This window comes from Haliotis cracherodii, unplaced genomic scaffold (assembly GCF_022045235.1).
Source record: "Haliotis cracherodii isolate W230 unplaced genomic scaffold, xgHalCrac1.p SCAF_7, whole genome shotgun sequence".
NCBI classification, from domain to species: domain Eukaryota; kingdom Metazoa; phylum Mollusca; class Gastropoda; order Lepetellida; family Haliotidae; genus Haliotis; species Haliotis cracherodii.
In genome coordinates, this window is record NW_027266330.1 from 36,304,961 (window position 1) to 36,332,892 (window position 27,932).

At 41.0% G+C, this 27,932-nt stretch overlaps 2 protein-coding genes across 2 annotated transcripts in view; both read right to left on the minus strand.

Moving 5' to 3' along the window:
• Positions 1 to 2,105: 2,105 nt before the first annotated feature.
• LOC139447780 (uncharacterized) overlaps positions 2,106 to 27,932 on the minus strand; it is a 32,941-nt gene continuing 7,114 nt past the window's right edge. Inside the window, exons 6-11 of the mRNA XM_071229275.1 lie at positions 9,699 to 10,750; positions 9,431 to 9,489; positions 9,177 to 9,281; positions 8,918 to 8,978; positions 8,693 to 8,761; positions 2,106 to 3,245 (exon numbers count right to left, since the gene is read on the minus strand). Of these exons, the coding sequence (XP_071085376.1) occupies positions 2,590 to 3,245; positions 8,693 to 8,761; positions 8,918 to 8,978; positions 9,177 to 9,281; positions 9,431 to 9,489; positions 9,699 to 10,750 (2,002 nt within the window). The 3' untranslated portion in view covers positions 2,106 to 2,589. The remainder of the gene's footprint in view (positions 3,246 to 8,692; positions 8,762 to 8,917; positions 8,979 to 9,176; positions 9,282 to 9,430; positions 9,490 to 9,698; positions 10,751 to 27,932) is intronic.
• On the minus strand, positions 20,458 to 27,881 carry LOC139447820 (uncharacterized). Its single transcript, XM_071229304.1, has 5 exons — positions 27,726 to 27,881; positions 25,604 to 25,692; positions 21,830 to 21,981; positions 20,775 to 20,875; positions 20,458 to 20,607 (listed from the first exon to the last, which is right to left on the minus strand). The coding sequence occupies exons 1-5, from the start codon at positions 27,879 to 27,881 to the stop codon at positions 20,458 to 20,460; spliced, it is 648 nt and encodes a 215-aa protein (XP_071085405.1).

The window sequence follows — 27,932 nt, forward strand, 5'->3', positions numbered from 1 at the left end:
CAACTACATGTACGTCTAGTTCGATAGGGGAATCAAAGGACGTTACGTCAGACGGCGATATCCAGACCATATCCATGACAACCCAAGCCAAAGCATCCAGTGGGATAAAGTCAAAAGCCCTCACCACCAACCTCAAAGACTTCAAAATCACAAAAATACAAGAAGCCATCAACATCAAAAGACTCAAACCGTCGATCAACCGTGACCAAAGTTATTTCATACCCCCGGCATACCATCAACTCATCAAAGAATCAAGGCAGTCATAATCCTGCTGTTTATATTAACACAGTTTCTCTTCCATAAGTCGTGGTTGTCTTCTGTTGTTAACTCGTGGTCTTCTTAGTCGCAGCAGATGCACTTGGGGTGATGTATTCTCCACCTGCTTCCACACGGAGGAACGGGTGGTGTCGTTGTTGGTGTTGTGTTGGTGTTGTTGGTGGTCGTGTCAGTGGTGTTTGTTGCTGGGGTTGGTGTTGATGTTAATGTTGTTTGTGGTGTTGGTGTTGATGTTGCTGTTGTTATGTATTGGTGTAGTTGGTGGTGTTAGTGGTCGTGCGTGTTGTTGGTGGTCGTGTCGGTGATGTTGTTGCTGGGGTTGTTATGTATTGGTGTAGTTGGTGGTGTTAGTGGTCGTGCGTGTTGTTGGTGGTCGTGTCGGTGGTGTTGTTGCTGGGGTTGTTGATGTTGTTGTTGATGTTGTTGTTTGTGTTGTTGGTGTTGATCTTGCTCTTGTTGGTATTGCTGTTGTTGGTGGAGTAGGTGGTTGTGCGTTTTGTTGGTGGTCGTGTTGGTGGTCGTGTTGTTGGTGGTGATGGTGTTTGTGGCAGCATATGCATAAGGTATATACTATGTTTCACATTATGTTACTAAATATGAAACAGCTTATGAGTTATTTCAACCTTCATCTCCACATGAAACTAGCTTGTTGCCTTGAAATCGTATTCGGAAACTGTACACATATTCAACAAATGTTATTATGAACATTCCGAAATAATATTACAAAATCAGGTTATAATGGTTAAAGTTTTCACATCGATTGTCCACTTGCATGGGGACAATGTGTAAAGTCCATTTCTGGTGTTCCCCGGCATATTGCTACAAACTGTGTCATCACACGCCCATGCATTTTTTTGTTTGTTTGTTGTTTAACGACACATTCGAGTTATATGACAGCGATCTATAAATATTCAAATCTTGACCAAGCGATTCAGTGATTGACATCATGAGCATCGATCTACGCAATTGGGATACGATGACAAGCATAATAGCTAGAATGGGGAGAATAATCGTTAAACTACCCGCGTTTTATCAAAAATGAGTGGACCATTGTAACTTGATAATGCCCTCATATTGCTTGACTCCCGTTGTTAGGGAGTCAGCTTTGACGTCATCTGATTTGTTCTTCAGTGGCATTCGTTGTTTGTTGATTGCAGTAAATATTTCAAAACCGATATTGATGTTTATATTTATATGAAAACAAATTCTATCTATTTTAGCTATAATAACGTTAACGCTATTTTTGCTGGTAATAATCATTCGCAGAAGCCCTCCATCTTTTAAACTGCCCTCCGTCCGGCAAATCAGCAAGTTTTAAGTAAAATATTATTTTCAAAACAATAGCTTATCGCAATGTTACTTACTTTATTTTGTTTGATAAACATCTAAAGAAATCCCACTGCTATCCCCTGTCAGCATGCAAAACGAGGCGACAGCATCCATCGATTGGTCAGGTTCAGCGACTTGCCTGATTGTGTGTCGTACCATGTACAATGATAGATTTACGTCACCCATGAAGATCAAAGTCAGAATAGGTCTTCAGCAACACATGCAAGTTGTGAGAGGCGACTATGCTTGTAAGAGGGGACAAATAGAATTGGATGGTGAGGCTCGCTGACTTGGTTGATGCATGCCATCGTATCACAATTGTGAAGATGGATGCTCTTGACGCCAATCACTGAATTGTCTGGTCCAGACTCGATTAGTTAACGACCATCATCATATAGCTGGAATATTGTTGAGGGCGGCCTTAAACAACGAACAAACAAATAAACAAAGAAACAAAAACGTTTCACCTTTTATCTAAATGTTACATACATTTACACATATCACATCAAGATTACAGGTTCAGGGGGTTATAGTTGATAGGTGTAGGAGTTCATAAGTTAAACTTCTGGTTTTGTGTTGTGTACACATTATACTGTTTACTGTGTGATATTTGTACACAGGAAGGTGAACACCTTTCACAGAGAAGACATGTTCAAGTCATGTAGGTCGTTCTGAGCAGTAAGTATCTGCTACAAATTCTGTGTGTTCATATCACGATCATTGTCACCATCCCGACAGTGCTTTGACAATCATTGTGATCATCACGACAGTGCCTTGACAATCATTGTCACCATCACGACAGCCCTTGTCAATCATTGTCACCATCACAACGACGACTTAACAATCATTGTCACCATCACGACAACGCCTTGTCAATCATTGTCACCATCACGACGGCGACTTAACAATCATTGTCACCATCACGACAACGCCTTGACAATCATTGTCACTATCACGACAGCGTCTTGACAATCATTGTCACCATCACGACAGCGCCCCAACAATCATTGCTTTCTTCTCCTCTGTCATGTTGATGTCGCTGCCCACTGCAAGTGTCATGCTGACATTACCCAGTGAGGGCATATACACCCCGAACATCGGCCACAGTGGCTGACTAGAGTCTACATTGTCTAACTTCGATATCACTTTGTTCTCCTTCACATCAATGAAGACAATCTTCTTCCTGGCGTCATCATAGACAACACCATAATGTAGTGTGTGTGATGCCCCTGCTGTGTTGGGGAGAGTGTCAGGCAGACACAGCACATACTTCCCCTCCTTCCATGTCCTTCTGCATATCCCGCCGTGTGTAGGACAGCGGACGACCTGCATGCCGCAGGTGCTGGGTTGTCTACCTATATGATGAGACACGTCCCTCTGCTCCTCCCTGCACACACCCACCTCCAGGATGAGGTTGCTCCCTGTGAGTGGTTCCTCCAGACTGACCCTGTTCACCGTCTCCCAGTACTGGGGACAGCCAGCCCGGGGGAGGGGGGCAGTGCTACATGTGCCATGGTACTTCTTCAGTCTCCCCTTCCCTGCAGGTCTGGTGTCCGACTTCCTGTTGACCAGGTCTCCTTCTGTGTTGATGTGGACTTTGTCGAGATTGACTCTGTCTTTGTCATACTTCAGATGTATACCTACAACATATGAATGTAGTTTACAAGTGAATAACACATGAGACAAACTGGGTTATTAAAGTTGTACACAAATATCTAATTGCAAGGAATGCACAGCTAAGTACAATGTGCTGACATACAAATGATGTAACATAATCACAGTGCAGTAGTATGAACATCAGACCTTCTGTGTATTACGTTTTGGTGTATGTATGCTGTAATCATTTAACCCGAATGTAAAATAAGTTAGTAACAGGTCTGGTGTAAAAGGCTCGTCACTGAAATATTTGCAGTGGAGATTCTGAATTACTAAAACAAAAGGATACACATCGCACAATAATCACGCAGAGCGCGAAAACTCGCGATCACAGTTGTTCACCGTCGTTTAACAGAAACACGAGTGAACGCGGTATAATGAGGAAGAAGCTTAAAATGAGGATGTTGAGATCACAGTGTCACGTGACCTGGTGACGTCACCCGGTAGTTGGTGGAGTATGGTGTTGCACGTTGGAGGACGCACAGGGGACTGGGTGCTTGGCGATGGGAGACAGGAGATGGGCAGCATTATCAGAACAGGACACAAACAGTCAGTAACACAATAAACAATAAGCGACATTAAATGTAGTGAACAAGTCATGTTTGAAATATTTCTGGAACATTCTGCTATTATATTATTTGGAGTAGATTATAGTGTTCTTCTGTAAACGAAAAAATGTTGAGACCAGACAGCAATTAAATCAATTGTAAACATACAAATATTTTTTTAAATGTCCTCGCGCTTTGCTGTCAGAATAAACGTCGTGCGACACGTGCGAAATAGACCAGCCGCCCGCCCAGAACGTGCAAATCATGTCGACACCGCTCCAGCCGAGGCGCGTGATATTTATTTGCTCTCAGTTTCAAAAGCAGATGCCAGCAGATGAACAATTGTTGTCAATTTCATTCTTATGATTTCTGAAAATTGGTTTCGAAAACATCACGACAAACATTTGGTTTTGTGAAATTAAGATCAAATACGCTCATGTCATTGCGTGGACAACATATAGGTTGATTTCTGTTATACCACAGAGAAGGAATGACTGAGTGGAAAGAGAACTTTCCCGTTAACTAATTGTGAACACGCCTGTTACTGTGAAAATTGACCAGTGACCAGCTGTCGACGAAAACCAATTATCACTTAGTCCTCGCTACAACGCACACGTGATCTCATCTCGTTTTACCTTTGCTCGGTTTCATTAGAAGAGATAAATATGTATCTACAAATGATAAACAAAAATTACTCCTGTGAATAAATATTAAAAAAACAAACATACTATATAATCACCTTGCTCAAATACAATAGAAGAGACACGCGGGTGGTGTCACGTGACTAACTGACGCGAAAACAAAAATCCAACAACACGATGATGCACTTTCAGTCCTGTCATAGCTTACTTTCTGTCTGTCATTTCTTCCACCAAAACAATTCTAAAACCTATTTTAGCTATTTTTCCAAATGTGAATAACCCTGTATATATCGCGAAATCCATAGTACATAGTGTGTGAAGCACATTGGTCTACGTCAGTTTGCAGACGACAATTGATAAAAGCATTTCTTATTAATTGTAACAAATATAAAAATAGCTTGCGATACCAGAGAAAATGAAAAATGTAATTTGTAAAACTGAAGCGGTGTGCTTTATCACGTGGCACGTGCTGTTTAGATGATGGCGATAACTGGTACAGTTTGTCGACCGAAAATTTCTTTTTCCACTGTTTTGACTCCCTGTTCTCGCATTGTAACAGAAAGTAAATGATTTTTTTTCCACTGACAGAAATACGCACATTTGCCCAGTTTCAAAGTTTATTGCACAGTTAACTTTGAACGTGGGATATTTCAGAAATAACATGAAAAATGGCGGTAACTGGTCGGTGACAAGTAGGGATAATTTTATTGATTATTATGAAATAAGAAATGTTTTTAAATAATTTTTGTCAATGGACGCAAACCCCGATTAGCAAAATATAACCTGTAAATACAAGTCAATAACGCTATTTGCTAGAGCTTCGCGAGTTTAAAGTCCGGGGTTCAATCCCCGGCCGCGTCATACCAAAACACGTTAAAAGATGATACTTGTTGTTACTCTGTCTGAGGCTGGACATTAAGGGGCTAAAACAAGGACTGGTCGGCTTGGAGTCAGTATACTGTGTCTGAGTGGGGTATTCATGTTAAACTGCCACATGGTATCTCAGTGAGCAAGCATATAAATCGGCATCGGTCCGGACTATTACAAGCAGCCACACACAAGTACAATAATCATGGACGCGACGTTAAACCCAATTTCACCTCACCTCACCCAAGACCTATGTCATATTTTACTCATCAGCACTAAGTGCATTTTGTATTTTGAATAATGCCTCATTGATGGTGTGATATTTCAATATTATTTGCTTCAGTTTTCTATGATTGTAACTACACCTATCGCCACGGTCTATGCTCTCCAAAACTGTACATGATGATGAGAAATGTTACGATCGGTCGTCAGAAGAAAACCGCGATTAGCTGTGCAGAGTTGCGTCCATTGGACACGCAAGAGTAATTGACAAGAATCGCGCAAATTGTCATTGGGAGATTGATTCGGACCTTGTCGAGCATAAACGAAAGTTTCACCAGACGTTGGGCATAACTCATTATTGATCAAGTCATCTCAAACGTTTATGTTTTTGACAACACACCAATGTCGCCTTTCTAGATTGTTTGTACCCTTACAATGCACCGCCAACATGTTCTGTTGATTGGTATGTTACACCTAGTCCTTCCTATGTCGCATCCATTCATTTCAATCACTCGATACGTCTTGGTATTGTTTTGTAATAATGCTACATACAATGTTTCAAACTCTATTTCGCCTTTAAAATATATTATCGCCAATAAATTGTCCGTTTCACAAGTGGCCGTCCATCCTGTACAAACAAAGGAAGTAATAATAAAAGTGTTAAGATATCGGCAGGTTTGGAGGCGGATGCAAGAACAATGACACGACATACATGCAGTGTCTTAAATCTTAACTTGTGAACCTTGATATCCACGTATTTCGAAACAAACAGTGTATAAAGAATGTTCAACGTGTTGCAATAGCAGTTTCATTACACTGGAACGATAATCTTCTTAACACATCACAACACACATTTGTATTCACGCAAGAGCAACACACAGGTTATCAAGAACCAAGTCTGTGAGACTATATTGTCAAGTTTCAGTAACACGGTGTCTTTACCGACACGAGAATATTGATGTACTTGAAGTTATTCACACACACACACACCACCATACACAACAGGGTTGATGGTAACAATATGACCCATTAAGCGGGTAAACAGTCCACTGTGCCTGCCTGTACATGGTACTCACAATTAACACTGACAACTTCATACTGGCTCGTTTGTTTATTTTCTTGAGGCTTATGTTTAAATGTTTCTGATATTAAATCTTAAAAGTAGAACGAACTTCGCAGATATTGCATGATATACAGAACATCCCGAGAGTGCATCAAACGTGTAAAAATGTCTGCCTGGCGTTACAGTGATTGCATCGTCCTTCTTCTCTCCAAGGTCCCCATTACATCGTCTGAGATGGCGGTCGGGTGGCCAAGGTGCTCGCAGTTTTTGTCTCCCATGTCCGTGGTCTGTGATTATTCTTTCAGTCTTTATTTTTCTGCTCATTTCCTCGATAAGTTACAGCTGCAGTGAGAAACACTGTTGGAAACCACTGTCACCACCCAACCCTCCCCCACCCCCCTCACTTCTTTCCTCACTCATTTCTTCACAGCGGGTGCTCAGACTCGCTGACATAGTTGATGCATGTCATCGTATCCCAATTTCGTGGTGGATCGATGCTCATATTATCAATAACTGGATTGTCTGATCCAGACTCGATCTCGAATATTTACAGACCGCTGTCATGTTGCTGGAATATTTCATTCGGTATTTTCCTGCTCATTTCCTCGATAGATTATAGCTGCAGTAGGAAACACTGTTGGAAACCACTGAAACCACTGTCACCCCCCATCTCGTAAATTGTAAGCAGTTAATTCCACCGAATGGCTTTCATGTCGGGGCTTTGGTGGCCAAGTCGCCTCTGGCTTCCCAATTTGCTGGCGAATTTCAGAAACCTATGCTCGTGGATTCCAATCCAAGATTCCCCCTGATCATGTTTGTCAGCACCTCATACATGACAACTGCCTAATGCCTGTATCACTTTGTCCGTTCCTCCCACACAAGCTGACATGTCGGTATATCACGGAAATACTTTTTAAAGAGGGGTTCAACCCAATTCGCGCATTCACTGGACTTTAGAATATACTATGTTTGTTTTACTTCTAACTTATTCGTTATAAAGAGGCGTGCCAGAATCGTGTGATCTTTGGTTTGATTTCAAAATTAGCCCAGAATATCATTTGTCAGCTCATGGGTTCTTCATCAGAAGGTTGAAGGTCTACGACCTGCATTACTTCGGGGTTTCACCTATGTTAAGCTGCTACCAAATCGTATAACAGAATTGATTTATAAAGTGGCGTTAATCACAATACACTCACTCACCCCTCTGGCTAATATTTTTCGTGATACCATAGGCGGGGGGAATGTCTACTTATGGCAACTGTCATTGGTTCACTTTAAGGTAAACATTTCCAAGACGATGATATGGTGGGTAAGATTTGTTATAGCGACCTTTGTCTGCATGAACAAAGGCGAATTACCCTGTAGCCAAAAAATATATATGTCTATTATCTTAATTGCAATTACTTAAAATATGCAAATCTCAATTGTATTGTACGTCGACTGTCAGCCATCCTGAACGAGGTGTGCAACTTTGTCACTCATTATTTACTGTTGTTTATATTTTTGACTTAATCCGTGTCTGTTGACCATGGATATGAAATCTTTGGACTTGTGAAAAAGAAATATAGCCGCACCCGCAGCCTAGCTAGGGGTAGGTTAGGCGGTCCGTGGCACCAACAGATTGTGCTGCCCTGGCACCTTGTGCTTCTTGTATATACATATATCTACCTGTCTAAAGCAATGTGTATATACTGCAAGCCTTCGACTCCATGTTGTCACTTCCTACAGAGAACCGTACACCGACCCCGTGCATATACGAGTATACAAATAATCATTAATAAAACAACGTCACACCTACGCGTTGTGAATGAATCATGTAGCAACATTAAGCTGTAATGACTGATGTTGTACATAGTTACCAACGTGTCCTGTAAGTAATTAACATGGGCCAGGTAAACAAGCCAATGACACACAAAGACTGCCATCGCCTGACCTTCATTCACCCAAGCATGAGCCAATTAGCTACTCTATGCCCCTAAATCGTAGTGGGTGACTAAATGTTCCATACGTGTTGACGTTTAATATTACTTGAACACGGTCTACATCAAAACCTATATCGAAGGAGATACATGATGAAATAATGTACTCACACTTCAGCACCATAGATCTGTCTACAACTCCTGACTTCAGCCGATGAACACCGCATTCTCTGGCCACACCTGTAACATCAACATATACATCACCATATATATTTCTGATGAGACATAGGGACTTCGTGTGTGGGTTTTGCTCTGGAGATGCATGTTTAGTTGTCAAACGTATCTGAGATTATGTGATTAAGGGAGGTTTAAAGACGAAGTTTGATACAAATTTACCAAGTAAGACATCCATGGTTTTTGAGGCTCTCTTCTCTGTGGTTTCCTTCTCCTCAATGCACTGAAAATATATCATAAGTATTATATAACAAAGCACGTGCCTGTGATGGCATCTCATTGGTCTAGGATTTCCAAGACATGTAATTAACGGTTGCAATCAATATCAAGAATTCATGACACTCTCACACAACATATTTGAATAAAATGATAGACGCTGACACGTCTAAAGGTGTGTACATGTTAGGTAATAAAAACAAACCGATTGCAAGCTTCTGATTTCGACATTGAGCTTGTCTGTAAGTGTTTTGAGGCTTTCAATTTGTTTCTCATCTGAAGCAATTTTCGTCTTCAGCTGTGTCAGGTCCTGCGAAAATACAAGCGTTAAATGGTCTGATGACAAAACATAGTTATGACGATTGAGGCAAATTTGCTTTGGATCAACCTGTAGTTGATCATTTTGTTGGTCAGTGTGCACGCAAGATTTCATGATATTCCACCACTGACTATACTCACCATTTTGTGTTTCATTTCCAAGTCTGCCATTAAGTCATCGTCAGTCTGAGTATCCTTGTCTGAAACAACAGACAAATAACTCCTGACGATTAACACCGGGAACATGTTATGTGCAGTCTACGAACATTAAATCTTCAGAAAAAGCATGAGTCTTAGATAGAGAAACACATGAAGAAAAAAGAGGGTCTGTAAACGAAATAGAATGTCACAAGAACTTTGTACCCATACAAAGAATGAATAAAACAACAATGATGTTCAATGTGAATACATTTTACAGATTCCTCATCCACTTCCCTAGGCAAAATGGCGCCAAACACTGATAGGGTTGATTTCAGTGTTGACAAGCTGTTGGTGTTGAAGACAGATGTAGGTACGACATGTGTTTGAGGTGCAGCAGTTTCTACGTAGGTCCGAGTTAGGTCTCCTACATAACTCTCCAGTTCCACGAGGTCTGACTTAGAGGCATAGAGGAGGACTTTGGCGATGTAGTCTAAAGCCCCAGTGCATGTCTTCCATTCTTCTTCACAGGTGTTTAGACGAGCATGTAGAGTTGCCTTGGTCTCCTTCGTCTGACTTTCAAGATCGATCAGAAGTTCCTTCTCTCTTTGGTCGAGTTGTGATCTCAGAGATTGGAATGTGTGACCAATAGTTCCTATCAAAGAGTTGTGTGTTCTGTCGGTGGATTCGGTTCCCTGTCTGATGCTCTGCATGTGTGATTGCTGGCGAGCCTGTAACGCTGATAGCTCATCCGTATGATGGTTCAACTGTTTTGTTACAGTATCAGCAACCATATCCACATACACAACTTCATGGTCTGCGTGGTCACCAAACCTACATTTCACACAGATTAACTTTTTGCAGCTTTTATCAAACAGATAAAGGAGATGGTGTTTATGGATACTGCAGAAGGCTGGAATATTCGAAGCAGTCGGTTCCATGTCACTGAAGTTTTGAAATACATGTTTCCTGGTAAGTTTGACGCTGCTGTGCATGTTCTGGCAATATTCACAGAGGAAGTCTTCACACTCCTGACACCAACACACAGCCTGGTTGCCGTCATCGTCATGTGTACAGAGGAGCTCTGTGGGGCGATGTTTGATTGTCAGGTGGAATATTTCCTTCTGTCTGACTGCATCCTTCTGGAGGCCTGTGTCTGTGAGGTTGACCTCCCTGTGACATGTAGAGCATGATATCACACCACCAGCTGCAGATGTCACGCACGTCTCACACACAGCGTGTAGACAGGGCAGTAAGTAGGGGGCTGGACCTTTCAGGGTAAACTGCTGCTGACAGACACAACACTTCGGGAAGGTGTCCATTCTGAAAGACAGAAAACTTAAATGAGCGTGGACGAAATATTTTCAAGAAACGAAGCGACACATATCAAACTACTGTGCACGTATCCAAGGCGGCACATTAAAATATGATATACAACAACATGTACACATGCACATATTCACCAAATGCATTGCAATATCAACGTTGCTCACTGTCAACCTGTGTCACATTTGGCACAATGACATTATAACACCCATCCATAAGTCAATCAGTCTGCTTCACTCGCACTACAAAACAGACACGTTGTTCATATCTGTACGTACGATGTAATGTATGTACTAAACAACAATATTACAAAAGTATGTATGATTGTTTACATGAATACAATTTAAACGTTTTCAATTTCCTACATGTTCACACTTTAAACTTAATTTTGTCAATCTGAACAGTCTTATCAAACACATATATGGGAGGTAGGACAGCAACAACTAACCTAATACCAACAACAATACAACAACAAAATGTAGTCAGCTGTTTAGTACTTTCTAGTTGCAGCACACAACGATGATACACAGACTCACTATGCACATACATTCGGATACTCTATTCACTATATACTGTTTTACACATTCCTGTTGTGTAAGTGAGTGAGTTGGGTTTCACGTAGCTTTCAGCAAACTTCCAGCTGTATTATGTGTCTCTCATATACTTACAGCCATGCTTAAGTACACAAACAGGTAAGTATCATTCGACGGTTCATTCATTGTTTCAGTCAACCATGAAAAGCAATGCGACTAGCGCTCAATAAGCAGGTAACTAAATTAAGTTTGAAAAGGTTGAATGCACCAAATTTAACGACGTTGCATACAATGTACACATGTGCACATATGTAGACAAAGATGCTCAATAAATATAACACATTTACATGCATACATATGCATAGCATTCCTGTGTTTTACTAATCATAGGTATGCCAAAATAAACAAGCGATCTAACCTACAGATTCTGATCTTGCTGCGACTTGGTATGTTTGGACTGAAGGTGCAACAATGTGCAGGTAGTCTGATGTATCAACATGAGGGACAACACAAGACAAAGAAATAAGAAAGACCATTACACAACACTACAATACAACCTGTCAGCCTTATGCCCCTGATGGACATGACACATGGCTACATATACATAAAGGGTAATGTTGATGTGTGATACTATTTGAGGTAAAACAACAAACAAGCATATATGCTTCTGTTATGGGATTATGTTGATGATGGTTTCGCCATTTTCTCCTGAATCACACAAACAACAGTAAAAGATCCCACAACAGCTTTATCTTAAAAAAGAAGCCATCAGCCGAGTATTTACAATAGCTTTGTGACGCCACAGCCATCGTCATAGTGCGATAAAGCGCGATAAGCATGGCTGCCCGAAAACTAATGATGTCCGGAAACTTATAACCCAACGATAGATCAGTAACCCTTACCCTTTCATATATATAATGTCCTTCCAACACATGCGGCCCTCATCGTGGTTTTATTTATTGTATATCAACAACAGCTGTTCATAGAAAGCACATATGGAAATTGGTATTCCAGTGTTGCATCCTACTTTTCTGCTGATGTCATTCCTACTCAACCCGAATATGTTTCTAGGTTTGTCAGCAGGGGGTGGGGTGGGTAATAATGATTGCCTGCACTTTGAGGCGTCTTCAACATACATATTTCAAATGATTGAGTCGTGATAGTAATTTGATAGCATTACAATTTTTACAACATTTGAACTATTTTGATAGATAGGGAAATAGATAACACGTAATGAATTATGTGCTTTACGTTCAAACATGAAATGGAGTTCAACCTCGATACATCTGCTATCACACAGTTTACCGATTCCACTTAATCGTACAAAGTCTTGCATTTGATATTACACCACAAAGGTAAAGCATATACTTGAAGAATACTAGTTGAACATAACAATGCTATAACACAAGGTGGCCAGGTCTGTCTTCCTGCCACGTCTAACTTTTTCATCAGTTAATAACACTGCGTCGGATAACGATCCTCAGGTCTTCTACATAATTTACAACAAAAAGCTACACCTTTCAATAATAATATATGTCTGTTCTCCCGCGTTCTGCTAAATAGCATTTCTTGAACATTACTTGAGTTGTTTACCAACTCCCAAAACATATTTGCAGAAGTTTGTGTGCAATCTATCTCCAACTTTTCTTTCTTGAAATCCCCTTACTTCAGCCCCAAATAATAACTTTAGCTTTGTCTGCATTTTTGAATTTAAATAATACATTTATAAACAAATTTGGAAAATTACTCCATATCTTTTAAATAACCAGAAGAGGCTTACTAGCTTTGTAAACAAGAGTAACTCTACACTTTGTCCAAGATAATCTTGTTGAAAATAGCTGCCGTAGGTAATTATTATATGGAGACGTCTTTAATGGTTTACCGACGATTATGACCAACTTTTCATATGATCGAAGAATGCCATTAATTTCATGTTTATATCCATGAGGCAATGCAACTGTATATATACAACATTATAACATGCAGTGTCTTTCCTGTTGAGAATAGGGAATAACACATTTAGAACAGTGCCTGCAACCATTTGTAGTGAAAGTGATGTCTTTAAACCTACTGGGATGTCGTTCATGAGAGAGGGGTACTGTACATCCGCATGATTCAACATAAGGTGGCGTCGCGGTAGATTTGAAGTGACCTGTGCTTATACGGTTAGTGATTGTAGTTCTCTAAATATATTCACTTTATGACTTATAATTATCTGAAGTATATACCTGACTGTTTTACTGACTATATTGCTTGATCTCGTCACTTTATGACATTAAAATATAACTCACTCACTATATAGACCCGTGAAGATCCGGGGTAGAATATGTCTTCAGCAACCCATGCTTGCTGTAAAAGGCGACTATGCTTGTCGTAAGAGGCAAAAAACAGGATAGGGTGGTCAGGCTTGCCGACTTGGTTGATGCATATTACCGATCCCAAATGCGTAGATCGATGCTCAAGATATTAATCACTGGATAGTCTGGTCCAGACTAAATTATTTACAGACCGCCGTCATAAAGCTGGAAAGGTGCTCAGTGCGGCGTTAAACAACAAACAAACCAACAACCAACACTCACTAGATATGACACATGGTTCCATCATTGGCACAACTACTCGGATAAAACTGTCCTATCTTTTGAAATAGAATACACAGGCACGACAAGGTAGCCAAATCTGATCTTCCTCTTTGTAGTGAGTGGGTTCTTTTAAACATTTAAATTGTATCAAGGTGCATCAGATCCATCACTTTGATCAACTCCAGGAACATGGGTTTGGTGCTAAAAGCCCAGTGATACTAATCATAATAATTCATGATAAGGCAGGACAAAAGGCAAGACATGAGTCACTTTATCAGCTGGGACAATATGTAAGGGAAACGTTGCATTACTAGCTAAGACAATATATTGGTATAAGGGAAAAGTTACTTCACCAGCTAAGGCAATGTTCGCACTAAGACAAGTTATAAAGGAAGAGTAGATTTTTGTAACACTGATATGGGCAGAGCCTCAGTCATATGTTGATCAAATGAACATTGCTAACAAGTCATTTGTCAAAATCTGGATCAAAAAGCATTACACGGGTATCATGTAATGGCTTTGGTATTTACATCTGCACTGTTAATTGTGGTGCCTTTGACAGTTGAGCCATTAATTTGGTTGGATCAAATAAAAGTATAACAGCCACAAGCATCAAATGGTATATACAATTCCACCATGATACTGAAAAATACTTGACTTTTATATTTGTCCATTCGACACATGAAAATCGAAATACCTTTCCGCACAAAGACCTGGCGTATGAAAACAGTGTTACATCAACAGCCTACAGCCTTTGTTGGCAGGTATCGCTATCAGGCTGCAATATTGCTGCTTTTATGTTAACATGATGCCAACAGTGACATTATGTGTCTCCTTTATTATCGGACGTCACCAAACATTATGTCAGGAATGTTGTTCGTACGGTAATCAAAAGTTATCTTTGCATTACTCCAGCATGTGCTTCGTATGGAATAATATCAACCCGCATATTTGGAACAAAGTATAATCGGGTATCCGATCGGAACAACCGTGCACACCAAAATAACAAACAAATAGCGTTCCAATATCTACAAGATCATGTTTGTTGTTTTGCATCGATGCTCAAGTAACAACATTATGACTTTAAATCGTAGCAGCGCAAAGTTTCTTAATTGAATAGTAAACTTTGGAACTGTAATTCATTCACGAAACATGTAAGGGGTTTTCCCACTCACCTTCAGTGCCTTAGAACTCTGATGATCATCACCGATAGATGTGCGTTGCTGCACACTCTGGAGTGTGGGACATATCTCACAACCATGAACAGAAACAAGGCTTTAAACAAGAGCAACCTTTGACTCGCCAATGGATAACCTGTAAGGTTATCAGCTCTGACTACACCAAAGTGCATGTCATGTATGAGCCAGATCGAAGCAACCAATATCAGTTAGTGAATATTAGAAATAATTAACCCCTCCCAATCCAATTTTAGTCAGCAGAGTATTATAACACACAGTTAGTTAGGATTACAGATTATTATTTTTGATCCATGAAATAAGATATATCTTGCAAACTGTGATTAAAATGGAATGGCAGGTTACTCCTCTGAACCCTGCACCTCAGTTTGAAACAGTAATTAAACACCACCAGGATCATTCAGTTTCGTTCTTTTAGACCTTGCCTCTCCGTTCAAATACTTGGTATTATATATTATGGAGAGGTAAATTGTCAGCGGAAGTATTATAACCATGTAAATGGTTATGCAACAGCGTGATTCATGTGAATAATACATGTTTATAAACAGTAGGTAATGATGTACATGTATATGATAGCAACAACACAACTTTCGTGATACAGTCATTTTAGTTCTTCAGGTATTGCCCGTGCTGAGGACCCGTGAAGATCCGGGATAGAACAGGTCTTCAGCAATCCATACTTGCCGTAACGTTAAACAACAAACAAGCAAGCAGGCAAGCGGGTGCTGGGATCACACAGAATACACGTACATGCATAGCTATTAGAAAACGCTAACTGTGGCGAGTCAGCACGTGAGTGAAGATGAGAACAGTTTAGGTCAAACTGACATTACTTTGGAGACAGATAATATGGCGAAAGGCAGATATAGTCACCACAATCACAGTATGACACATGCCCTCATTTGCTTTCCGTGTACAATATCACATGTTCAAATTTGTGTCATTTGAATATCAGGGAGCGGGGATTGTATGAAGATTTCTTTTCTGTTGAAAACATCATTCCATTGATTTAAGAAAAAAACAATACGGGTTGATGCAAGAATCAGATGTATGGAACATGCTGTGCCCATACCTATCACATATCCATGTGACGCCTGGGAACAATCTTCCAGATGGTGCAACCAGAATTGACATTTGGCGACAGAGAAACGTAGGAAACCTGATGTCTCAGTATGCATTGTATGCATAACTGTCCATGTTGGCAGGCATGCTTGGAGCAAAGAATCACAGCAATATGATCTGAGCACCTCGTCTGATCAATGTATGCTGAACGATGTGCTGTCTGTACGCATTTTGAATATCAAACAGTAGGTTGGTATAAGCAATACTCAGAGCTCAATCAAGGGTCAACTCGCGACACGTATTTAAAGTTTGATCTATTTGATAAAACGGTTCTTGTCATGCTGTTCTGTGCGTTATCAGGACCGACGGAGTTGAATGAAGACTAGCGATTCTCTGCAACAAACATATTGACACCTATTGTCAGTTAATGTTATGGCTCAGGAATGTCTTATTTCGAAGTATTAATCAATCATTGATTTCATATAATAATTATACTAGTTGTTGGTTACTGATCTAATGTATACCAACTGCAAGTACATGTGGTATAAAAGGGAAAATGTTTCAGACAAACGTGTTTTCGAGTCAAGTTTATCCATCTAGTTCAAGAGCTTGAGGCGTAATCACCAATATAGTTCAATGATAACAGCTATCGCCACGTGGACAAGAGATCACGCGCCTGGTGTACCAGTTTTGTCCAATCATAGGAGGTGTCTTTATGTCACCTTACATTAACGCATGCACTATCTGATAACACGACACGCGAACTATAAGTGATAGCAGTCAATTATCAGCTAAAGTATCATAACCATCTGAAGCATTTACTACATTATAATTTATGTGTTGATGAAAAGTAAGTAATGATACACATGTATATAATTTCATACTTTGAAGTTTACACTTTCACGCTGATTGGCTGAAGGGGTAGTCACGTGATCTGATATTTGGAGTTCACACACCTGTGAACGGACCAAAAAAGTTCACACGATGTGAATAATTGTTTGTGAAATTGATCGTGTGAACTTTTGACGGAACCATTTTCCAGGGTTTCCCCGAATTGTTTACGATCAACTCGTTTTTCTATTTTCTTTTTAACACCCGCATTTATCAGCAATATAAGTAATTTAGTATTTTTTACTGGTCTTGTGACATTTCATCTGACTTATAAATAAATAAATGCTTTGGTTCTGGTGATTGAAGACCTAGTGGTAGAGCGTCCGCCGGGAGAGAGGCAGGTCCGGGGTTCGATCCCCGGCCGCGTCATACCAAAAGATGTTAAAAGATGGTTGTTAACCAGTCTGGCGCTCGGCATTATGGGGCTAAAACAAGGACTGGTCGGCTCGGAGTCAGTATACTGTGTCTGAGTGGGATATTCATGTTAAACTGCAGCATGGTATCTCAGTGGGCTAGCACTATAAATCGGCATCAGTCTGGACTAGTACAAGCAGCCACACAAACACACACACGTACATGCACGTCGCTATATAAATGCAATAATCTTGGATGCAAAGTTAAACCCCAATTCACCTCACCTGACCTCTGGTGATTGATGTCGTCTAGCTGCTACATGAAACAAAATGGATTGTCCTTGCGGTGATTTGGATATGGATCATTCAATACTAATTACGCAAGTGAAGAAAATTAATTCTGTAAAATTACTGAGGTGAACGAAATTGATAAGCTATATTGGCTTTGATGCCTTGTTTTCGGAAAAGACATGAATCTAGCACCTATGAAAACAATTTCGTACCCTACTCAGATCATGGTTACAACACACAGTTAAACCTTCAAAACTTTTAGTGGAAGACATGTGGTGGACATTTACAAATGTGACGCACCCGTGACTTGCTGATCTATTTCCACCCGAATCTTCACGGATCAAAAGCTGAAGAGTAGATGCTTAGGCTGAAACATAACCTAGCGGTATATCTGTTTTATGCTGACTTTGATAATGCATTGAGTGATGAAATAGTGTATGCATCCCCAAATATACTCTTAAAAAAAGAAACGCGATACAATTCATTTTGGCAATAAAAGCAAAACTAGCGGACCAAGAGGTGCAAAACGAAGTGGTTTAATGTGTTATAGTGACAGTGACATATTTCCGGGATCAAAATGATCACATGAAAACAATTAGTCGGGAAACACGTACGATTCGGAAAAAACTGCACCCAGTACATTAACAAAAGTACCATGGAGTTGCACGTACTGCACTTGCAGCAACACTATAAGCGGTAGTAAAGTGCAAGATTTTGATTGCCTGGCATCTGCGTCAGTCGAACAGTGTCAGTTCAACAACACGCCAAGATTAACAGAAGTACAACGAAACAGCGTCAAAGGATGCTTGCAGGCAAGGAAATCCCGATGAGCTGTAGCCAGGGTTCTCAATGTAGCACCCAGCACCATCACAAGGCTATTGGATCAGTTTCAACAGCACAGGTCAACACGTGATCGGCCATGGTCGGGAGGACCAAGAGTAACTACCCCCAGCTCAAGATCGCTACATCCGAGTGCGCCATCTACGTGAAAGCACGACCACAGACACCTCAACCGCATCCCAAATACCCGGACTGCGCAGAATCTCCGACCAGACCGTACGACACCGTTTAAGAGCAGCAGGTCTACGAGCAAAATGTCCTGTTCCATGCGTCGAACATCGAAATCAATATTTCTCCACCACTGAGGGAGTGAAAGAGCATAGGTCTACAGACGTCGTGGAGAACGTTACGCGTACAGGAAGTGGACAGGTTTTGGTGGAGGTAGCGTTATGATGTGGGCGGCTATCTCTCATAATGGCAGGACAGGGTTGGTTGATATCTAGGGCAATCTTAAGGCTCAACGATACATTAACGAAATTCTCCTACCACACGTCCTCCCAATTGCAGCCAACGGCAACGGTGTATTCCAGCAGGACAACACTCAACTGCATACAGCACGGATCACAAGAGCCTGTATATACAACAACAAGGTTAATGTTCTCCCCTGGCCCTCCAGATCCCCGGATTTGAACCCGATAGAGCGAGCACCTATGGGATGAATTGGATAGACGGCTACGCAGACGTCAACCACAACCCCAGACTTTGCAGCTGTTGACTTTTGTGTTGCAGGCCGAGTTGACTATCATACCCCAGGATGTGATTCGCATAATCGTCTCTTCCATTGGCAGATGTCAGGCCGCTATCGATTCGAACGGACCTTCACCTTGGACTTTTCCTATGTACCGATAACTGAGATGACTACAATCACCAAGTGTTCTCCCCAAAACATTTTGGCTCCATACCTTGTACGGTTCCTCGTATAAATATATTTTCCTACCTAACACAAAACTGACTTAGCGTTTCTTTTTTTAAGAGTATATATAATCGATATTTCACTCGAGTAAAATAACATGTAGAAATAGCGCTTAATGCCCGAACAACTTTCATAATAAGCGGAACATTTTTAATTTTCTAGTCAACCACACAATGTTCATCTTATCTGCAAAGTTAAGTGTTAACTTGTGGCTGTTCCACTCGTGCAAATACCAGTCACATGATAAGATTAACACTTTCTAGATCTGACAAGACAAGACAACTGTCCTCTATTGATTTCCCTGTTATAACATTGAGCAGATGATGATGATGATGATGATGATATGTATGTGTGTTTGTGTGTATTTACACGCCACACTCAGCCATGTGCCAGCTATATCACTGCGGTCTGTAAATGTTTGAGTCAACCCAGTGTCTGGCTTCATCAGTAACATCCCGTCTCGTCGGGTGCAATGGCAAGCATTCAGGCAAGGCACTGATCATGAGCCTGTGACCACCCGATTCAATGTAGTTGCTTTCTACGACTAGCCGACGATGAGATTTATACCGACGACATAAAGACGATTTGATATCTCTCCAAGGTATGTAAGATTGATGGACAACGCTCAGAGGCGCCAATACCGAGATGACACGCTTCGACCAATGTCCGAAAACCACGTGTTGAGCCGATAACCGATTGAAAACGAGGTTCCGCGTCATACGATTGTTTTAGCGCCTGATCTGATTTTTTCGATAATTTTTCCTATATCTCAGCACACACACATTAGGAGAGCAATAGATATCCAATATCCCATATCAACACAGCATTCTCGGTTAAATTGTAGTCGTGCTATTTTACGAACGCTTCTCTCCGATGTCGAGGTACTGTCAACTCCATAACATTCTGTGATTACCCGAGATTGGAATCCAATGTGCTTTATAAGAAATAAGACGGACGTAGCTTGTCGTTCCACATAGTTGTTTACCGCCGAGGAGGACATTTGCCTGTTTTTGCAGGTGCCTATCAAACTATCAACACACACAGGACTAAGTTTCGTCCTTTTTGGTGTGAGAGGGAACATCAGAAGCAGATCTGTCCTTGCCGGACGTAGCAAGCAGTGGTAGTTCTGTCTCGGCTGTTGGTCCGGTTTCTATTCCAATCACGGTTTTGTAGGTACTGTCCTGCGTTACAGCCTTCTGAAAAATATATGTGGGTAATTTATTTAGGAAGCATGAAACAGCCTTTACATTTATCAAATTACCAGCCTTTACGAAATACATTTAGCAGCACAAACTGTAGGAATCAAGTAGCATTCACGCACGGAGACGTGTCTGAACGACATATGGGAAATTCATGTGAATACCTCATCTATCTTGGTCTTTTTCCAGCAGTTCAGCATATTTCTGAGGACGTCAGATAGAAATATGACATAGCGAGGATCGAGGCTCCCATCTCTGTTAAACCCTGTCATAAACAAAATAAATGCCAAAATTGAATGACATAAACATCCAATGTTCATAACATTTGGAGAGGGTGGACGTTATATCAAATTATTTACATACCCATTAGATCTGGTGGTGAAATAGGGTTTAACGTCGCGTCCAAGATTATTGCACTTATATAGCGACGTGCATGCACACACACATGTTTGTGTGTGTGTGTGTGTGTGTGTGTGTGTGTGTGTGTGTGTGGCTGCTTGTACTAGTCCGGACTGGTGCCGATTTATAGTGCTAGCTCACTGAGATACCATGCCGCAGTTTAACATGAATACCCCACTCAGACACAGTATACTGACTCCGAGCCGACCAGCCCCTTAATGCCGAGCGCCAGACAGGGTAACAACAAGTACCATCTTTTAACGTCTTTTGGTATGACACGGCCGGGGATCGAACCCCGGACCTTCCGCTCTCCGGGCGGACGCTCTATCACTAGACCACAGAGACGGTTCATTAGATATGAAGATTTATCAAGACCTTACAATAAGAATATAAAATCCATCCGAAGGCATGTTGCTTTCAGCTGTGTTGAATAAAACATATTAAACCTTAAATCTGTCGACTTTCTGTTCCGAATGGAAACATGATAACAATAACTTAATTTCCAAATTGACGCATCAGTGACAAAATTGATGTCCGATGCAGTCCCTATTTTGACTTGCTCCATATGTTCTCGTGTTATTTCAGGTGAACAATTATGTATATACATAATTTGGTCTGAGGTATTCCAAAAGATAAAATTGTTCACTGGAGATGGTAGTATCCTGAAATTGTGATTAAAATATTTTATTTGGTGCCTCCTTTCAGAGAAAGAGATTGTATGTTTTGAAGCAGTGACGGAAATAATATGTTGTCTCCAACAAAAATACCAGAATCCCTCACACGCGATTTTTAGGTGGTCTCTCCCCTAAGTACTCCCTACCTGTCGCCCAGCTGACGAAGAACCCCACGATCAGCACGAAAGCGATGCCAAGAACGCTCAGCCACAGATACGAGCGTAGTTGACTTGCCTTTGCATGTGTTTGTGACAGGTGCCACCGGATGGGCAGGATACGCTCATCTTTTGTCAGACACCTGGCATCAACCCTATTTCATAGTGATTCATAAACACATGTCTCTGATAGACTCGTAATCGTACAATGATTTCTTATGATAATGGTTACGGAAATCGTTATGTCGCCGTTATATCAATTACACGATTTACACTTACAATGACACTAAATGTAGATTTTAGTTTTTTGTTTTCAGGAAGCATTTTAGAAACGTTTGACCATGAGCAAATCTTTGACCCAAGCTGTTTCTTATCCCTTGAACTTGGAAAAAATGTATTTTTGTACATATCGATATCCTATCCCGTCCTTTCATATTAAAACGATGAAGAAACATTCGTTTTATGTTTTCGGGAAGCATTTGATAGAAAAAAATATTACCATGAGCAAGTCTTTGGCCCAAACTGTTTTTTTCTCTTGAAGTTGTAAATAATGTAATTTTTGTGTCAATATTCTGCCCCGTCGTTGTATGTATATAAAACGGTTTGTAAACATTCTTTTGTTCAACGTTACTGTCATTTACAGACACATGGCCAAAGTTAAATAACTTCCATCATAACAAGTGACTGGCAATGATGAATTCATTAAGAATAAATGTCAATAAAGGAATAATACATTTTCAGCACAAGTGAAACATCCTTTTGTTTTTCCTCTTTGCACAAGCCTATTATCTAAACGGTCGCCAAAATGATGCGAATCAGATATTTCAGCAATGAAAACATTACACACTTCCTGCGTGAGTTCCTCCAATGAGGAATATAAGAATAAAAACATTATACACCATCTGCGTGAGTATTCCTCCAATGAGGAATTGGAATGAAAACATTATACACCACCTGCGTGAGTATTCCTCCAATGAGGAATTGGAATGAAAACATTATACACCACCTGCGTGAGAGCACCTCCAATAAGGAATATAAGAATGAAAACATTATACACCACCTGCGTGAGTGTTCCTCCAATAAGGAATATAAGAATGAAAACATTATACACCACCTGCGTGAGAGCACCTCCAATGAGCAATATAAGAATAAAAACATTATACACCACCTGCGTGAGTATTCCTCCAATAAGGAATATCGGAATGAAAACATTATACACCACCTGCGTGAGAGCACCTCCAATGAGCAATATAAGAATAAAAACATTATACACCACCTGCGTGAGTGTTCCTCCAATTAGGAATATAAGAATGAAAACATTATACACCACCTGCGTGAGTGTTCCTCCAATAAGGAATATAAGAATGAAAACATTATACACCACCTGCGTGAGAGTTCCTCCAATAAGGAATATAAGAATGAAAACATTATACACCACCTGCGTGAGTGTTCCTCCAATGAGGAATAAAAGAATGAAAACATTATACACCACATGCGTGAGAGCTCCTCCAATTAGGAATATCGGAATGGAAACATTATACACCACCTGCGTGAATATTCCTCCAATGAGGAATATAAGAATAAAAACATTATACACCACCTGCGTGAGTGTTCCTCCAATGAGGGAAATGAGTATGGCCACTCCACAGGCTAAGAGACCGAACACAACCACTGAAAATAAAATGATCAGTGTAATACAATTTGCTTCTCTGAAAAGAGGGGGCACGGGTGGCCCAGTTGTCTAAGGCGCCGCAATTCGCTGTGCAGAGTTGCGTCCCTTGGGCACGCCCGAAATCTATGATTGTGGGTTCGAATCCCGGTTAGCCCCGATTATGTTTCTAGGTTTGTCATCACCATACCCGTGCTCGTGGGTTTCACCGAAGTGGTAAACGTCTGAGACCTGCATCACTTGGGGCTTTCCTCCCACATTAAGCTGACACGCCGTGATATAACTGGAATACTTTTAAAAGCGGCGTTAACCCCAACTCACTCACTCACTCTCTGAAAAGAGTAGCTTATGGTATGGCACATGTCACCCCGACACCACACACACGCCAACACGTCCACATGGTTGAGTTATATGAAGTCAAAACGTCGCCTAAACAATTATTGCACTTAAAAAGCGACGTACATGCACGTGTGTGTATGGCTGCTTTCACTAACCCGGAGCTACGCTTGCTTTATGTTGTACCAGCCCAATGAGATACCGCCCCTCTGCTCACAGTTTATCTTGAATACCCTGCTCAGTCACATTACACAGTGCCGACCAGTCCTTGTTTTTTGCTCTTTAAGTGCCAGGCATAATATAAACGAATATTATTTCAACACTGCCTCAAAACATACATTGTTTTACACAAAATACATTATTTTCAGAACATTTAGCGTGTCTCGTGGAAAATAATTATATTTCTTTGGGCTGATCTGAGGCCAAATCATTTTCCACATCATTTTCGGGATGCAATTATATTCAAAAATCGCTCAGCCCCTCGTCAGGTGCATGTGTCACCTATGCAAATGCTGTCCCACTAAATGATGCATTGTGAAAGTAGGACAGCCTCAATATGCATGAACTACGTGAAGCATAACATGTCACTAAACGTGAGGTAACATTCACCTGATACTTTAGCTATCACCGTTGCTGTCACGTCGGAAACGTTTGGTAGTCGAGGCTTGAGAATGTCCTCCCAGGTCATCGCTGACAGGCTGGAGAGTCCAGACGAAATTGTGCTGTTGAAAGAATACATGTGGTTCTCCCTTAAATGTTTTAGTTACATATATCGCGAATCAGTCCAGTATATGTTCTGTTCGTATTATGTAGATGGTAGGTTTTTGCATGAATAGGAGTGTTTGAGTGAGTATGGTTTTACGCTTTTAGCAATATTCCGCTATCAGGTTCATGGAAGGGGACGCCTGAAACATCATGATTAAGAAAGTAGACGATCTTCATATGGGGGGTAAATTTGATATTTCTTTTTTATTGAAAATTTGAAAATGATTTTTTTATTTCTATTTATTATTTCACTGTAGCATAGGATTTGAATGTTGCAAAATGATAAGACTTATTTATATTACATTAACAGTGGTTATGCATTCTGCTTAATGACGACGGTGAATCATACCTGAATCATAATAACTGTGAATTGGCCTTGTTTAAAGTAACGCATTGTCTTCTGGACATGTATTGTATAGGGTGAATGTACAGCGTCGCTCCACATGTCGGAAACAATGACATACAGAACCAAGCTCCCAACATACAGTGCAATTAAGTACGGGATTTAATGCTTCTCACCAAGTACTGAGTCAAGAGTCGTGTTTTATTCCAGAAATTTATTAAAAAGTTATAACAGTCGCCACACGTCCTAAAAAGCAAATAAGTTTATAATGGAAACATAAACACATCTTGCCTCGGGAAGATGATAAACGCTGCTCATGTGAAGATTTCCGAGACAATAAATACCCCACAGACACACTGAATAAGTCGGGCCGGGAGGGTCCAGTACACAACCTGCCTTAAAGATGCACTGAATATAGCGACCAGGAAGAGTCTAGGTATAAGCTACCGCAAAACGCCACTGAGAACATGGAGAGTCCAGTAGACTACCTACCTTAAAGGTGCATTGAATAACGCGACCAAGAAGATTCCAGGCAGAACTTACTATAAAAAACAACCTTGCATTACTTACATTAAATACGTGCCAGGAAGAATTCAGGCACAGCCTACCTTAAAGACACACTGGGACAAGGGAGAGTCCTGGAATGACCTACCTTAAAGACGCACTGAATAAAGCGGCCAGGAAGAGTCCAGGCATTCCGGGAAAGCCCCGGAAAATATCCATTACCATATATGGTATAATCTAAAAGAAACAAAAAAATTATGAAAAACAGGCAAGATGGAGTTGTCATGTGACAGAGTGTCTCCGTGAGAGAGTGTCTGGCTGGAGATGATTCATCCCTCGAAGGTATGACAGTGTATGGAGAGAGAGCGTCTGACAAGAGATCCTTGAGCCTCCGAAAGTATGACAGTGTATGGGTAAGAGAGTGTCTGACAAGAGATCCTTGAGCCCTCGAAGGTATGACAGTGTATGGTGAGAGTGTCTGACAAGAGATCCTTGAGCCCTCGAAGGTATGACAGTGTATGGGCGAGAGAGTGTCTGACAAGAGATCCTTGAACCCTCGAAGGAATGACAGTGTATGGGTGAAAGAGAGTGTCTGACAAGAGATCCTTGAGCCCTCGAAGGAATGACAGTGTATGGGTGAAAGAGAGTCTGACAAGAGTTCTTTGAGCCCTCGAAGGTATGACAGTGTATAGATAAGAGATCTATAGTGTCTGAGAAGAGATCCTTGAGCCCTCGAAGGAATGACAGTGTATGGGCGAGAGAGGGTCTAACAAGTGATCCTGCACCCCTCGAAGGAGTGACAGTTTATGAATGAGACAGTATAAGTATATAAGTGTATAAGTTCGAGAGCAGGAGGATCCTTGAGCCCTCGAAATAATGAGTGTTTGGGCGAGAGAGTGTCCGACAGGAGATCATTAAGCCCTCGAAGGAATGACAGTGTATGGGTTCGAGAGCAGGAGATCCTTGAGCCCTCGAAGTAATGAGTGTTTTGGTGAGAGAGCGTCTGACAGGAGATCATTCAGCCCTCGAAGGAATGACCGTGTATGGGTTCGAGAGCAGGAGATCCTTGAGTGCTCGAAGTAATGAGTGTTTGGGTGAGAGAGTGTCTGACAAGAGATCATTCAGCTCTCGAAGGTATTACAGAGTGTCCGTAAAGTATTTCTAACTGTGATGTTCCTCATAAGAGGCTTCCATTTTAGTGAAGAAAGTTGTTATGCCAAAAGAGTCTTGCAGTTGTTGTGTAATTGACTCCACTCAAAACAGTTTCATGCTTTGAGTTGTTTGCAATAAGTTAAAAGCAACCCTGTGGTTGCAGTGTTGGGTCGGCACAGTATAGGCTCGGTTTCGTGTCGAGCCCTCAGATCACTCCTTTCTCATATCCCCACTGTGGCATCCTTACTTACTCACTATGACAGCCTGGCATTCAGGATGAACACTCAACAGCTGTTTACACACAGAGGACTAAATACATGACAATTTTGTCAAAATAATAATTTTTATTCCTGTTGAACTCTTGCCACTATCTCAAGCTGGCCAACTTGATTGTACCAAGTAACATGCATATGATAAGCAGTGTCTGTTAAGGATATCAATATCTATCCAATATATCTTGTAATCAACCTAACTTTTGCTTTTTAAAATTGAGTTTTAAAAGTTAGTGTATGTGCTTGTGTGTGTTTCTGCTTGTACTAGTCCAGACTAATGCCGTTTTTAGAGTGCTAGCCAACTGAGATACCATGCCACAGTTTAACATGGATACCCCACTCAGTATTCTACCTCCAAGCCGACCAGTCCTTGTTGTAGCCCTTAATGCCGAGTGCTGGCATGGTTACAACAAGTACCATCTTTTAACGTGTTTTGGTATGACGCAGCAGGGGGTCGAACCCCGACCTTCCGCTCTCCGGGCCAACGCCCTACCACTAAGCCACGGAGGCAGTTTTACTTTATTCAAGTTCAGCGATTTTTTATAGGTTGTCATAATGTGTTTGGTTAATTAACATCAAAACACAATAACGACTCTGAAACATTCGTGGATCCAAAGGGCAAGGTTCCGCAATCATATCTTTTTCAGTCTCCTTACCATCATGTAAAATGCCATTTACCTCAATCAATTCGTAACATGTTTTCAACAAACACCAATTAATTGACAAAATCTGGCTAAATCAAACCCAAATTGTTGCCAGATCTATGTCAATGGATGGTTCTCTCACTTCTACTGTATCCACACTTGCGATGCTGCACTTGCTTAATGATCAAATAAACCAACAGACCTGGTTCGGATTGTGTATTTGTCCGGACTCCAAAGGGTCACATCTGACGTTCACGTAGTAGGCGTATGCGACGATGCCCTCGATCATGGCCACTGTCAGTGTTATCCAGAACGCAGGACTCACAATCAGCATCACTCTGAAGCACAGAGATATCATAGCAACGTTATACAGGTGTTCCAGTCGATGCCTGAATTCAGTTACCATTGA

Bases quoted from the DNA above. Each gene is read 5' to 3' on its own strand.
- LOC139447820 (XM_071229304.1), bottom strand. From the start codon at position 27,881: ATGATATCTCTGTGCTTCAGAGTGATGCTGATTGTGAGTCCTGCGTTC. The intron at 21,982-25,603 runs GTAGGTCATTCC...GGTTGATGCCAG, and splicing joins TTATTCAGTGCGTCTTTAAG to GTGTCTGACAAAAGATGAGC. The intron at 20,608-20,774 runs GTATTCACATGA...TATATTTTTCAG, and splicing joins AAAAGACCAAGATAGATGAG to AAGGCTGTAACGCAGGACAG.